This window comes from Yamadazyma tenuis, chromosome 1 (assembly GCF_029203305.1).
Source record: "Yamadazyma tenuis chromosome 1, complete sequence".
In the NCBI taxonomy this organism is placed as follows: domain Eukaryota; kingdom Fungi; phylum Ascomycota; class Pichiomycetes; order Serinales; family Debaryomycetaceae; genus Yamadazyma; species Yamadazyma tenuis.
Window position 1 is genome coordinate 1203363 of NC_089461.1, and position 15888 is coordinate 1219250.

General features: G+C 43.6%; 4 protein-coding genes across 4 annotated transcripts; all 4 read right to left on the reverse strand. All coding sequences in view use genetic code 12, as the record gives it.

Annotated features, from left to right (window-relative positions):
* Positions 1-262: 262 nt before the first annotated feature.
* Positions 263-3982, reverse strand: PSN45_000599 (uncharacterized protein; the record flags this gene model as incomplete). Its single annotated transcript, XM_006688011.1, has 1 exon — positions 263-3982. The coding sequence occupies one exon, from the start codon at positions 3980-3982 to the stop codon at positions 263-265; it is 3720 nt and encodes a 1239-aa protein (XP_006688074.1).
* Positions 3983-4573: 591 nt separating this feature from the next.
* On the reverse strand, positions 4574-10042 carry DUR1,2 (urea amidolyase; the record flags this gene model as incomplete). The annotated part of the gene is made up of 1 exon (XM_006688012.1): positions 4574-10042. One exon carries the CDS (start codon positions 10040-10042, stop codon positions 4574-4576), a length of 5469 nt encoding a protein of 1822 aa, XP_006688075.1.
* Positions 10043-10893: 851 nt separating this feature from the next.
* Positions 10894-13083, reverse strand: DUR3 (urea active transporter; the record flags this gene model as incomplete). The annotated part of the gene is made up of 1 exon (XM_006688013.1): positions 10894-13083. One exon carries the CDS (start codon positions 13081-13083, stop codon positions 10894-10896), a length of 2190 nt encoding a protein of 729 aa, XP_006688076.1.
* Positions 13084-13999: 916 nt separating this feature from the next.
* VPS36 (Vacuolar protein-sorting-associated protein 36) lies at positions 14000-15841 on the reverse strand (the record flags this gene model as incomplete). The annotated part of the gene is made up of 1 exon (XM_006688014.2): positions 14000-15841. The coding sequence occupies one exon, from the start codon at positions 15839-15841 to the stop codon at positions 14000-14002; it is 1842 nt and encodes a 613-aa protein (XP_006688077.1).
* Positions 15842-15888: the final 47 nt, after the last annotated feature.

Consider the following 15888-nt stretch of genomic DNA (forward strand, 5'->3'; position numbering starts at 1 on the left):
ACCATTCTATCATAGTAGTGATGTGAACGCAGTTGAAAGGACCACTCCAGATATATTAATATTTTAGAACCCCGTAACTTTCAAAGCTGTAATAGTGTATTGTATATCCTATTAAGCTTCAGAGTTGTAAAAGTTTTCAACAATAGCGTTTATTGAGAGGTTTGTACATATTTTTAAAATAGTTTTGTGGTTTTCCGTGTTTTGTTTTGTTTGTGGGTTTTCTGGTGTCTAATGGTTGCAAAATGTATCGTGCACTCGAACCTCAGCCCGAATTGATGGTAAAGTGGTAAGCCTTGTTATCTTCCAACTCTTCTCCAGGCTCTCTCCCAATGTAGAACCGGTACTCCTTCAATTCTGTAGGAGCTTTGTGATCCATGAGAGCAACTTCCCTGGTATAAGAATTGAGATAGAGCAAATTATTGAAGTCAGGAAGATCATTTCTTTGTCTTCTTCCAACACCTCTATAATTTCCAGGCATTCTTAAGGGTGGCTTATTTCTCACAAAGTCATCTGAAGATGATAAATTCACGCTTTGACCCAGGATTAATAGAGTGGGTCCATCCACGGGGCTTATTTCTCTCAACCGGTCGAAGTAACGAGGATCGCTTTCAGCAGTGGAGTTTCCAGCAATAGAATCCTCAAGTAGTTGGTCTTCTGGGAAACTAGGCGAGCCTGTAGTGGAGTTGTCCACCACTGAAGGTGAGTAAGGAGTTTGCAGTCTGTCATCTTGGCTGGACTCTTCTTCGTAACTGTCATAATCACCAATGTCAAAACGACTCTCCTCTACTACGGGAGGGAGGATACTCAACAGAGCAGAAAGAATAGGCTGGATGGCTACTAATTCCTGCAATTCTTCTTCTTCTTCTTCTTCTTCTTCTTCTTCTTCTTCTCCTTCGTCTTCTTCTAAGATGCTTGCACTGCTGTTATAGTCAGTTCCAGAACTCTCATCGTCAGCTTCATTAGTTTCAAAGACAGAGTCTTCACTAAAGTCGGTACCATCTGAACACAGTACATCGGTTGACCCCAAAGGCGGAATGTAACCCAATAAATGAGTGTTAGATCTGGCATATCCGACGTCAGTAGCTCCATTACTTAATTCATTGTCAGAAGAACGAAGGTCTAATTCAAAGTCGTACCTGATGTTGGAACGACCGTCAAGTTCATAGTAACCTGCAGGGATAACAACTGGATTCCTTAAGGTTTCAGAATCTAAGGGTTCGGTTTCCAATGCTTCTGATAGAAATGCAGGCACGTCAAAGATGGAAGGACTTAAGCACAAAATCCAGTCATTGGAGGCATCTTTTTGAGTATCAACCTTGTTTCCCAAGGGAGAAGGATTGAGAGCCAAGCAATCAGAACCACTTTTGGCCTCTGAAGTTTGTCTAATATCAAGGTATTGATCTCCCAACTCCCAACCAGCTTCAGGGCTTAAAGGACTAATCTCCATCAATGAGTAGCATTGACTCAAAGCTTCTTCTTTATCTAAGCTATAGTCGGAAGATTCTGATATGGAGGGACTGAGGTTTTTGATAGATACGATGTCGTCTTGAAAGGCATCCAGCTGTGATAAATCTGATGATGCCAAAGGTGGACTAATGGTTTCCATACTAACTGAATTGTCCCATTGAGCTTCCAAGAACAACAGGAAAGAGCTCCCAATAAGACCTTCAGTAGCCAGAAGTCTACCATTGTATTGAAACCTTGGGAAAAACTCCAAGGCTTCCAGTTCAAACGAACAACCTAAGGGCCCTTTGTGGCCCTCAAATTTAAGTCTAGTTGAAACACCACCAGTAACATCCACTGAAGCATAATTTCTGGATAAAAGTGTCAACTCAGAATCTTCAAACCGATCTAATACACCTTTTGAAATGGAGTCCATATCACGCTTGGAAAATCCCCGGTCTGGAAAATAGACCGAGTCTGGCCTTGCTAAAGTGTCAAACTTGGGTAACACTGCCAATTCAGGTGAAGAACTCAATACCCGCTTTGACAGAGAAAGATTCACAATCTTTGACAAACAAGCCTTTCCAAGCTTTGCTAACCCCATATCAAGGCTTGCTAGGTAATTCATTTTTGGTAAAGAAACCAACTTCCCTAACTGGTCCAAGATAGGAGATTGTATTGAAGGCAACTTTTTGGGTTTACTCACCAACTCAACGTTTGGTAAAGAACTCAAATTTGGCAAAGAAGCTGGTGTCTGCTTCGACAGAGAACAGACTTTATCAAGCTTCTCCAAGTCCATTTCAGGTTCTGACAACTTTTCTAAAGGTTTCAAATCAATCTTTGCCAGTGAAACCAGGTCGAGCTTTGGTAATGATACCTTTTCAAGCTTCATTAAATCATCATTTGCTAAAGCAATCGACTTTGACAAAGAGTCAAGTTCTGGAAAATACATCTTTCCAAGCTTCTCCGATCTCATTTCAAGTTCTGATAATGATACCATGTTTGGCAAGGAAGGCAATTTCTCTAGAGGTTTCAAAGCATGATCTTGCAATGAGGCCAGGTCAAGTACGGGTAAGTATGCCCTTTCGGGCTTTCTCAATACTAATTCAACCTTTGGTAAAGTAGTCAACTTTGGCAAAGGTTTCAATTTCTCCAAAGGCTTTAAATCAAGTTTTGACAGTGAAATCAACTCAAGTGCTGGAAAGTAAGCCTTTTCGGGCTTTTTCAACATCAACTCAACTCTTGGTAAAGACACCAAGTTTGACAAAGAGTCTAATGCATGCTTTGGCAGAGAAAGGTCTTTTACCTTTGTTAAATAAGCTTTTTCGGCCTCTGATAAAGCTAGCTCAACCTTTGGTAAACTACTCAAATTTGGCACAGGCACCAATCTTTCTAAAGATTTCAAAACCTTTTTTGGGAATGAGATCACATCATGTTCTGGAAAATACACGTTTCCAATCTTTTTCATTCCCACACCGAATTCTGATAAGAAATCCGTGTTTGACAAAGAGGCCAATGCCTCCTTTGACATAGAAATATCTACCTTTGGCAAATAAGCCTTTTCCGGCTTTCTCAACACCAACTCTACCTTTGGTAAAGTCTTCATCTTGGGAAAAGAGACTAATTCTTGCGTTGGCACCACAACCCTGTCTGACAGAGGCAAATGAGCTTCTACAGGCTTTTCTGGAACTGCCTCAAACTTTGGCAAGGAGCATTCCACTTCTTCGAAAATGGTGTACAATTCATACCCAGTGTCATCAAAGTCAGCAGCAGGAGACTTTTGCTTGAATAAGTTGTGGAAATCAAACCCATTGAAGTCAGCAGTTAGTGAGTATTTTTTTTCATATTTATGACTTTTGTAGGTGTTTTGGATATTTGGTTGTTTTTGGGTTTTTGGGTTTTCAAAAATGGAGTAGAAGTTATAAAAGTTATAGTCAGTAGAGTATTGTTCTCTACCCTTGCCAAAGATGTTGTAGAAGTCATAATAGTTTTCTTCTGGATTGTTGTTTTTGTTGTTTTTGTTGGAGTTTTGGATTTTTTGTTGTCTTTTGGTTTTGTGGTTTTCAAAAATGGACTTGAAATCATGAGCACTGTTGTCAGTGGAGCACTGTTCTTTACCTTTGACAAAGAGGGTAAAGAATTCATAGAGATCCACGTCCGAAGTAAGGCTAATCAGGTCACCAGATTTAACTAAGCTTTGAATGTCACCAAAGCATCTTCCATTCTTTCCAAATATGGCTGCAAAATTAAAGTAGTCAACTTGATTAGCCAAAGTTCCATCATACTTCGCCAAGGCAGAAGTACCGTCAAAGATGGCATAGTAGTGGTACAGCTGAAAGTCTGCTGTAGCACCAATACATCCACGAGAATGCTGGTTGGCACTCCTAATGGTCTTTCCTGATACAGTGGCTAAATCATCAAGAATGGTGAAGATGTTGTATAGCTTGAACTCAGAAGCAAGGTGGGGGCTAGTAATGAACTTCTGGGGTGCAGTTTTGCCGTTTCTAAAGGCGGAAATCGGTTTACTGAAGCCGGCCATTGTAGCCACTAGTAGAATCAAAAAATTCTAAGTTCTCAGAAACAGGGGGAAATCTGCCCCTTTTATAGACGTAATTTTCTTATAGCCCACACATGCAATTTGCAGCCAAAAGACGCACTCTCGTAAATTATGCAGGGGCAAATTTACAAAGACAAATTTTTTTTGAATATATACCGGACAGATCTTTTAAATATAGAAAAAGAGGTCCGCCCTGCGCTCTGTTCTTTCCTATTTTTGCAACATACAGTACCATAATCAATATAGTCTGCAGATTAACTGCAAGTGGTCATTCATTTATCCTACTTTTTATTTAATACCCTGAATTTTCTAGCTTTTACAGCTTTTTTCCAACTTCTCCAAGTAGGGAATGTTGTCAAAGACTCAACATCTAGTGTATCTTGCATATCAAATCCAGAAATCTTAGATCTAGAAAGCTTATATATACCTTTCTTGAATGGTGTTTCGTTTTTAACAACTAACACCAAAATAGGGTCTAATGGTTTTTGCAACCACAAATAGCTCGCAACATTTTTAGAATCTGAGAACAAATTACTATATTCACTTACATTATATTTACTTACATTATGTTATTCACTCAATTACAACAACCAAATCACCAGCCTCAACCATGTCACCGTTCTTATGGAAGATCTTGACAACCTTACCATCCTTTGTAGCACTCACTACCATTTCGGTTTTCATGGCTTCAACCACAATCAAACCATCACCAGTCTTAACTTGTTGACCAACTTCAGCCAATGGTTTCCAGAATCTACCACTATATTCTGAGTAAACCTTCTCGGCATTCTCACCAAAGTTTTCTTCGGCAGTTCCGGTGGGTTGGCTGCTGGTTGCCAAGTCGGCATTAGAAACCTGGATCAACCTGTTGAATTCCTCCAACTTATCACCCCCTTGGTTCTTTAAAAACTCATCAATGGAATCAGTGTGTTCTTGAACCCATTCCAAGTATTGGGAATGGTCAAATACGCTTTCAACAATGTCGACCTTGAATTTACCAGCATTCATTTCTTCACTGAACTTGTCGATTTCAGCTTCGCTAACAGGGTAGAATTCAACTTGATCAAATGCAGATAATAACCATGGTTTATCAGTGGAGTGGGTTCCCAATGTCAACTTATCCCAGATAGGAATGGTTCTACCAACCAATTGGTATCCTCCAGGAGATTCCATAGTATAGATACACATGTAATTACCGCCAATACCAACAGTACCGTTTGGAGTAAAGGTCCTGGAAGGGTTATACTTTGTTCCTAACAACCGGTGTCTTGGATCTAAAGGAACAGCACATGGAGCACCCAAAAACACATCTCCCAATCCCAACACCAAGAATCTAGCAGAATACAACATGTCTTTGACATCCTTCCTGTCAATTCCATTAATAGAAGCAATGAAGTCCACATTGTTTGGTAACCATGGAGCATCGCTTCTAATTGTTTCACTGTATCTCTTAACAGCATCCATAGTCTTTTGATCTTCAAATGCCATTGGTAATTTGACGATTCTGGAGCTGACCTTCCACTTGTTGATGAAGATAATCTCCTTTTCAATGGAAACCAAAAGCTTCAACAAGTTCTCCTGGGTAATACCATCGAACTCGATCAACACCGATCTGACACCTTGGGACATTTCGACGATTCCGGGGGTCTTTCTTTCTTGAATAATTTCCATTAACTTGTAAATTCTGTAACTCAAGTTCAAGTCCAACACATTGTCACCATACTCAACCAAGATGTATCTGTCACCAGCTTGTCTGTATACCACCTTTGGAGCATTGGAAGAAGCCTTGAAAGTGTACAACACCGGGTCTTCAGGGCCATTCAACTTCTTTGGGAGAATAGCCTTATCTGGTAATTCACCCTTCAACTCTTCAATAATGGAGTCCTGGGAGTGTTTCAAAGACTTTGCATCTTCCCAACTCAAAGGAACAAACTGGATCATATCACCGGGCTTCACTTGACCAATCTTCCACATTTCCGCTTCAGCAACAACAGCTTGACACACGAAACCACCCAAAGAAGGACCATCACAAGTCAAAATAACTGGTTCATCACCTGTGAAGTTAATGGCACCCAAAGAGTAAACGTAATCGTGGGCATTTGAGGGGTGTAAACCGGCTTCTCCTCCATCAGGTCTGGCCCATTTAGGTTTAGGACCGATTAATCTCACCCCGAATCGGTTGGAGTTGTAATGAACCTTCCATTCTGACAGTAAGAATTCTATTACAGACTCTTTCTGGAAGAAATCCGGAGATCCGTGAGGTCCACAAGTGATACCAACTTTCCATGCTTTCTTGCTATTGAAATCATAACTTGGAATCAAGCTTGAAGGAATGGAAGTTGGTTTTGAAATTGGTGATGGCAAGGTACAGCTAGGCAATTCAGGCTGGCCCAAGAACAACACATCTCCCAACTTCAACACTCTACCATTGTAACCACCTAAGTTACCCAAAGCAAAAGTGGATCTCGAACCCATGTATTCAGTCACATCAATACCACCTCTGATAGTCAAGTAAGCTCTGCATCCACTGGAAAGCTTACCGATACTCAACTTATCGCCAGCCTTGATGGTGATTGGTTCCCATTGCTTGGAAGCCACTCCATTGACATCCACATCAACTTCTCCACCAGTAACCGCAACAATGGTATCGTGGTGGAACAAAATCTTAGGACCATTCAAAGTGATTTCAATACCAGGAGCCTTTTTATGGTTTCCGACAATCCTGTTACCAAGACGGAAAGCATAGTCATCCATACATCCAGAAGGTGGAACACCAATATGCCAGTATCCCTTTCTACCTGGGTAGTCTTGAACAGTAGTGTAAGCACCTGGTTGCAAAACCTCAAAAGCAGTGGGCTGGTATTTGTAGGTGTCCAAAATCTTGGTGTGCATTTGACAGTTTTCAAACATTTTGGAGTTGGCAATGGATCTCAAGTAGTCAACGTTGGTGATACAGCCATATACAACAGTTTCGTTCAAAGCCTTTCTCAACTTGAGCAAGGCTTCGTTTCTATCCTTACCGTGAACAATTATCTTAGCTAAAGTTGGATCGTATTCAGCAGAAACAACTGTACCCTTTTCGACCCAACCATCGATTCTGGCCCATTCAGGGAACTTAACTTCAGTAAGTTGACCTGGAGATGGCATGAAATCCTTAACAGGATTTTCGGCATATAATCTTGCTTCCATAGAAGCACCTGTGACGGTGATCTCTTGCTCATCCAAAGGAGGAGCCATGTCAGCGGCAATCAACAACATCCATTCGACCAAGTCAAATCCAGTGACCATTTCGGTGATTGGATGTTCCACTTGTAATCTAGCATTGACTTCCAAAAAGTAGAATTCGTCTCTCTTTTCGTCGTAAATGAACTCAACCGTACCAGCGCACTTATACTTCAACACAGATGCCAAAGACTCACCAGCCTTTCTCATCTTTTGTCTAGTAGCTTCTGGCAAATTAGGAGCGGGGGTTTCTTCAATAACCTTCTGGTTTCTTCTCTGCAAAGAACAGTCTCTTTCACCAAGAGCAATGGCTTTTCCATAACCGTCACCCAAAATCTGGATTTCGACGTGTCTGGCGTTTTCGACGAATCTTTCCAAGAATACACCATCATCACCAAAGTAGGATTTACCTTGATGCTGGACGGTTTCAAAGATTCTCTCGATTTCATCTTCAGAATCACACTTCTGCAAACCAATACCACCTCCACCAGCAGTCAGCTTTACCATAACAGGATATTCCAACTTGTTGGCCACTTCACGAGCTTCCTTGGCATCCTTGATCAAGTTCGAACCAGGAACCAAAGGAACATTGGCAGTTTGGGCGATTTCTCTAGCACTATGCTTCAACCCCAACTTTCTGATGGCATCTCCAGATGGTCCAACAAACACAATGCCTTCTTTTCCACATCTATCGGAAAAATCAGCATTTTCAGACAAGAATCCGTAACCAGGAATAATGGCTTCGGCCCCGGAATCTTTGGCAGCCTTAATGATTTTGTCGATGGAAATGTAGGTTTCAGCAGCAGACCTGCCATGTAAGGGAATACCCACATCGGCTTCCAATACATGTTTGGCGTACTTGTCCAAATCCGAGTATACAGCAATGGACTTGACACCCAATTTTTTCAAGGTCTTGATAATTCTATACGCAATTTCACCTCTGTTTGCAACCAAAACCGAGTTGAAAGGTTTCTTAGCCTGGGACTTGGTGTAATGAATGTATTTGGCCCAACCACCATACTTGGTGATTTCAATGGTTCCGGGAGCCTTGTAGCCGGATTCTTCACAAATGAAAGACTTGACATAAGAGCCATCTTCCAATTCAACAGAACCAATTCCCAAAGGCTGAGGCACCAAGCGGATGAAATCACCAAAGGTTTCGACAGGAATCGAATACACTTCGATGGTGATTTGAGCACCATCTACTTCTTCCGGGTTGACTCTCCTCAAACCAGGTTTCATCACTGGCCCTGTCTTTGGCAAACAGTACAACTTGTAGTTCTTCGAGGTTTTGGTCTGTTTAACAAAAGCCGCATTCACTTTTTGCAACTGCCAGTGTAATTCAAAGCCCTTCAAATGTGCACCCACCACAGCCAACTCAATGGAAGTTTGAGGGTTTGGCTTTGGAAGCGAGGCGTTCAACTCATCAGCAGCACCAATCAACACATCGGTCAAGCAACCCGCGAATCTGTTCTTGGAGTTGGCTTTCAAGAATTGGTTGGCCAAGTCCAATAAAGCGAAATCGTTGAACTTCTTGGATAACAAAGTGATTCCAAAAGGTAAACCATCAGATCTGAATCCAGCAGGAATCGACAAGGCTGACAAGTCGGCCAAGTTGACAAAGTTGGTGTAAGTTCCTTGGTAAGAGTTGATTTTCACAGGCTCTTTCTGGATCTGCTCGATGCTGGGGTTTAATGGGCAAGTGGGGACAATGATCACATCGTTCTGGTTCATGATTTTGTTGATCTGTTGCAATAATGCCTGTCTCTTATACTCGGATTTGAAGCAGTTTGCAGCGGTATATTTTTCACCACCCTTTATGATCTGAGTGACAGTCGGGTCCAAATCCTTCTCAGGAGGATTGGTCTGGAAAAACTCTTCGGTAGCCACAAACCGTTCTGTGACCCAAGGACCTTCGTACAACAACCTGGCCAAGGCCAAGAAGGGGTCGATATTGACCGACTTCAATTCGAAGTTCAACTTTTCAAACACCGAAACCGCCTTGTTATAGACCTTGGGGTTCTCTTCTTCTCCGTACCACAACAAGTTGTTGGGAATACCAATTGTGGGCTTGTAAAACGCCCTCAATGGGTTAGTGGGTAAGCTTCTGGAGTACTCATCATTATCTCCGTCAAACTTGGCCATGATGTCCAAACACAACTGGGCATCTTGTAAATTCAATGCAAATATAGAAACACAGTCCAAACTCTTGCAGGCCGGTACAACACCTTTGCAAGAAAAAATTCCCTTGGTGGGCTTCAAGCCAATCAAGTTATTCAATGCAGCAGGAACTCTACCAGAGCCGGCGGTGTCGGTACCCAATGCAATTGGTACGATTCCTCGGGCCACCACCGACGCACTTCCTGCCGATGAGCCTCCACTCACATACTTAGCATTGAAGGTATTGGGAGTAACACCATAAGGAGACCTGGTTCCAACCAACCCGGTAGCAAACTGGTCCAAGTTGGTCTTCCCGATTATAATGGCACCCTGATCTCTCAAGAGTTTGACGGTGGTTGCATCTTCTTGTGGATCATAAGCAAAGCTGGGGCATGCAGCAGTGGTTTCAAGATATTTCACATCGATATTGTCTTTGATAGCAACTGGTACCCCGTAAAGTGGAAGTTGGGTTTTGTGAAAATTGCTCTGTAAGAAATCCCACTGGTGTTGTAAGTTTGCAGGGGAAACCAATGAAATCCATGCTGGATCATCGGACGACTGAGATGTTAATACTTGGGATAACAAGGCAAACGATTGTTCGGGAGTCGAGTCACTGTGGAATTTGACCCAGTCTTGGATAGACCAACCGATGTACGACATTTGTAAGTTTGAGTTATGGGAAGGGGGTTTTTTTGGGGTGGGATTTTGTACGTTTATAACTATTGATAGCAGGGAATCTCCGAATGCATCTGTTATCGGTCAGTCGTGTGCGCGCGGAATCGAAACCGGCAACCGGTACCATGGGGCAGGGCTTTGCTGGTGCCGCTGGCGCAAGACCCCCGGCGAGTGAGCGGGCGCCGGGCGGCCCTGGACCTGTTGTGGCGGTAAAAAAACCACGTGTGTCCACCGATTTCTGATTACGGTCCGCGAAAGGGCCTATGGTCCGGGCCGTCGCCTCAGCTGCCAAAGGTGATGCTGCTAGTTACATCACCATAATGGCAGTTTGCAGGTTTGCAGCCACCTAAAGAACAAACGGATTTACAAGAGGTCAACACCAGTATCTATCGCTTGAAAAACGCACGTGTAGAGGGTCTCAATTAAGAATTTACCTATTTCTCTAGAGCTTATCTGGGGTCGGTTCGAGCCAATCTGGGCCATTCAGATCGGGAGAATCAATCTGCCGTGAACAAAATTGGTCGTGCCCCCAACCGGTGACATCAGGGCCCATCCGCATACCGGACCGTTCATTGGACACAGATACTGAGATATCCCGATGGTGCGGGGGTACAGTCTCACCCCTTGGATATCGGGATCATTCTCCAGGGAGCAATTTTGCGTCTGTCTTATCGGGGACACGGCGCTGACCCATACACCCATCACCAAAGCCAATAAGCAGGCACTCAATCGTAATAGCACTTAACACCCACAGTAATCAACTGGCACTAAACCTCAATCCTAACTCTACAATCTTCAATCACAATATTCATAATCTATCACAAAACACTAAATAATCACTTCTTCTCTTCCAGCTCATCATTACTGATGTACTCGTCGATGTTTCTGGCCTCAACCACCTCGGTGCTCAACTGGCTATCCAAATGAGCCCGGACTTGAGATCTCACGGAGTGTAACTTCTCCATGTTGGCATTTTGCCACTCTTTGACCTTGTAACCCCGACCTGTCAAATCCCAGAAAATACACCTGAAAGTATTGGCAATAGATCCTCTACTCTCATACACTGGACCGATAATAGTCACTCCAGCAGTGAAAAAGATCCACATAAATCCAACCACAATCCATCCGGTAAAGAACTTCTTACTGAAAATGTAAGAACTTCCGTACATAGGCATTGGCCAAATCACCACCATAGAAATGGTTAAAAAGGCACAAAGAGCAACCACAATCTTGAACGACTTAGCCAACATGGCACTTTCTTCTGCATACTTGTCCTTGTTGACCATAGCGATTTCACTTGCAACCCGAGACACCTGGGAAGTAATTGGTTCCATCTTGGATACGGAGCCAGCATCCTTTTCCAAATCCTGCGATACTGGAACCATACCAGTTTCGGCCTCGATCAACTCTTCTTCTTCGCTAACCCTGGTGATGCTCTTTAACACGTCCCAGTCAAAGTTCTGAGGCTTGAACGCCCACGTAAGAATTGGAATGGTGATGGCAGGGGTCAATAATGCAACCACATTACCGGTCAACATGGCATCATCTTCAAAAGTGGTGTCAACAGTAATAGAACCAAATAAACCCTTGGTGGTGGCCAACCAGGCCATGATGGCCAAACCGGTGGCAATAGGAGGGGTCCAGATAGCAGCAGCAGCATTCTGTTTGGTGCTCAAAAGAGTCAATGCCAGAGGCAATACGGCTCCACCAATAATCACTCCCATCAACTCGTACAAGTATCCCATTGATACACCAGCATAGTATAATCCAATAGCGAACCCGGCCATAACATAGGCAAAGATTGACACCGAGATGTGGGACACCATCATCAACCGTTTACCACTGGCATTGGGGTTAAAGTAGGTTCTGTAGAAATCAAAAGTCACAATCGAAGACACAGCAATCAATTCCGACGACATGGCCGATGTCACGGCTGTGAACGATAAGAACAAGGCGGCAACTGCCCCTCCCTTACCCAACAAGGCCACGGCGGCGTTGGGTAACACCAAACCAGCGTTGATTTCGTAGGTACTCAAAGAACGGGGGTAAGTGGGCCAGGCAGGGGAGTTTTCTAAAGCCAAGGCAGCCATTCCCATAGTGGTGGCAAGGAAGAATGGAATGGCAAACCAGGCCAATCCACCCATCACGTATCCAGGCATGGCAGCTGCTGGGTTGGCAGCAAATGCCTTGTTAAAGTATCCATTGTCCAAAAACACAGTACCAAAGTTACCCACAATGTTCACCACAAAAAAAATACCCCCGGACCGGGAGTGCATAGTCAAGTAACTACCATCGGCATTTCCTTCCCGGGGCTTGTCGATTCCCACCTGGGTCACCAACTCCCATACTTTTCCAGGAGATCCAAGCTCACTGTCGGTGGACCACACGACAAATCCAAAGATCATGGCAAGGATCACCACGGCAGCTCCATGGACATAATCGGTGATAAAGGTGGCCTTTAATCCTCCGAACAACGTATAGATCACAACTCCCAATGGAATCAACAAACACGCAGCTGATACATCCATTCCTGTCAAGTCGCTTACCACACCAGAACCACCAGCCAACAACATGGCAGTAACCAAAATATTGGTAATAATACCCCAAGTACAGTAAACCAAATGGGTGGTCTTACCGTACCGGGCCTTGACTATTTCAAGATAAGTGTGGGCTCCCGGAGCTCTTTCTTTAGCTTTAATGGCCAAACAACTGAATAAAATAATCTGGCAAGTAGCACCAGAAGCATAGTAGAAAGCACCTGAAATACCATTTTTATAGGTCTGGGTGGTGGAGGTCAAAAGCGTAGCACTCCAGGTCCACGAACTCACCACACAAGCACTGATCAAGAACTTCTTAACGGATCTACCGGCGGTAGAAAACTCTTCAGCAGTCATAACTTCACGGTTGTATCTCTTCAACACGTAGGTGATCAACATCATCCCAGCAGCGAAAAAAAGCCCGAGTCCAAGAACCACACCATACCCGGCACCTTGGCCCAATGGCACGTATAATTCTGAAGTCGACATTGGTCAATGGGAATAATTAATGATTCAAGTTGCAGATGGATGCCATTATATAGCCAACCCCATCGCACAAGCCTTATCAGATTGCGTGCGCAAACCCGGTCCTGATAGCGCTCGCTACACAGGACGCGCGTGCAGTTTGCAGGCCCGGGAAAAGGGCCGGCTGCGATCCAGCCAAAACTTACCAGGCCTTTAGATTTGTGCCTTGAGAGCAAACACCATCTTATCAACGGTTTTGACGATCGCAGGAAAACGGATACCTGGACGCCGCTTACACGCATCATCTATGCTACCTTGATATCTATCAATCGACAATTGGTACCTTCAATTGACTGCTGACACCTTGGTCTAGTCGTGAGGGTGGCCAATAGTTCCAGGTGAAACTGGTGCACCTATCTTACTAGGAACCTCGCTTAATCCCAATCGGGAAATAGTCTCAGTCATTTAGACCAGCCGGTTAACAGTGAGACCACGCACAAACCCTGGTGGCTGGCTAACAGAACGTCACCTGCAACTGATTATTCGATATTCCTGTCTACATCTACAAATGGCGCTTGCTTCGATAAGCCCAAAAGAAATTCGGTGCGGCCTTTCACCTTCTGCAGGGGCGCACCCCCGCCGAAGGCCCGGACGCATTTTTGACTACAAGATAACCTCTCTGGAGATCTTCCCGTTTAGGAAATCATTCTGAATGCTAGTAATGCACAATAGAACGGGCCGTTTTAATGATTGTCCGACTAATATGGCCCGCCTGGTGCTGGAGAATCTTCCTTGCCGCTGGTATGGCATGGGCTTCTGGTATATATTGAATCATTTCTATGGTATCTATTGTACTATCCTCGGCCCTCCATTATGCGAATCTTATCTGGAATTAGCGAAAACTCTGAGATGATCGAATTTCATAGTGCGATCGAGATGCTTACGTCAATTTCAACCCTTTTAACTCCTTCATTGCCGGACTGTCATACTCAACGTCTTGAAATTCAATTGGTTCTAGCGATCCCCAATTCGAAGCTTCTAGTTGAGCCTGTTCCTTAATCAATTGACTCTCAACCTCTTGCTTCAACTGCTCATCGTGTTCACGTTCTTGATCAAAGTCGTAGTTGGTGATCTTATTGATGAAATAGAAGGTGCCCAGAATCGTCTTGTCTATCAAAATGAGCCCATCCTCCACCAACTTCTTAAGTTCTTCAATGGTGATATCGTTGGACCAGGTAAAATGTTCACTGATCTCACTAACAGTGCTTCCCTTGAAGTACTTGTAGCCAGTTTTGAAATAATCGTCCTGGTCGAAACTTTGATCGAAAGACTGTAAAATGCTCTGTTTCAACTTATTGAACTTGAATTGAACCTCCTGGTTCTTCAAGTGATTCACGATTATAGCTGAGTAGTCATCGTTGAACTTGGGACGAACAATCTTCAAGCCCGTATCGTACTCCCGAAGCACAACCGGTAAGCTGAGCTTCTCAAAACATTCAACTGACGTGCCGAAATCTTCAGATGTCACAAGTTCCATTCCGAATCCTTGAGTTAAGATCAAATATCGGTTGTAGTCAGCAAATAAATCTGGTAACGTGATCATTGCTGAACTCTTGACCAACTTATAGTTGGTCAAGTACTCGCTGAGATGCCTGGCAAGCTCTTCGTGATATATCTTCGATGTTTTACTAACGGTAAGAGCACTGAGTTTGACGTTGTATTGGACTCGAGGCTTGATAAACAGGTTGAAAGATGACGAGAGCTTGAGCAAATCCTGGGCCTTATACATCAACTGCTCAAGATCCTCCAATGAACTGCTTAGGGTCATCTCATTCTGCTTACGGGTCTGTTCACTGATCAATTGAAGCCTGTAAATTCCACTTTCTTTGATTCTTACCAGCTCTTCCACATTATTGAGTTTGACAGCTCCCTGGTTCACTCCACCTCGACTCTGAAGCTCTTCCCATCTTCTTTTTTCCAAGATTTCGTTCAACATAGTATAAAACTGTTGCTCATTGCCGGTTCTGAAACTGAGTTTCACATATTTGGCATCTCCTGAGTACAGTTCTTCTCCTTCAAGGACGATATCGAGCCTATTAAAACTTCCCTGCTCATCATTGATGTCAGGAGCAGAGCTTGAATGTAATTTGGCCCTAAGGTCTTCTGGTATACTCGACTTCAACTCACTTCCGCACATCTCGCAGTACCGTAGGGATGGGTGATTAATAAATGTACACTTGGTACATTGGTCATCTCTGCGTTCTTCCAACCCGTTTGAAGTCTCCTCTTCCCTGTTCTGGAGGCTCTCAATATACTTTGTTTGTGGAGGAATCCCACATGATACACATCTGGGTAGATTGTTCAAATTGTAGTTAGAGTCGAGATGATTGTTAAATGAACATATCTTACACACCCAGTCCAACAGCTTGAACAAGCTCACAGACTTGGACCCGCCTTTGGAATCTTCTTCCACGTTCACATATAGTTTGACTTTTGGAGATGACCGTAGAAACCCATCAATGGTTGCAGCCAAATATATCCTATCGATGTCAACAGCCATTGACTTTTTGATATCCTTGTTGTCAATGTAAATCACTCTTTTGTTGGTTAAATATACCCGACCACTCTGACGATTGACGATCTTCACCCGGCCCTGGTAGAGTCCAACATTGTCTCTGATATAAACGATTTCCTCATCATCTTTAAGAACCGGTCGGTTACTTCGATTGATGTTCACAGGCTGCCACACGTTGATAGCAGCCGATGGAACCGTCGATGTCATTTGATCCAATTCCTACTGTGCTGTTGATGTTTGTACACGCGGAGGAT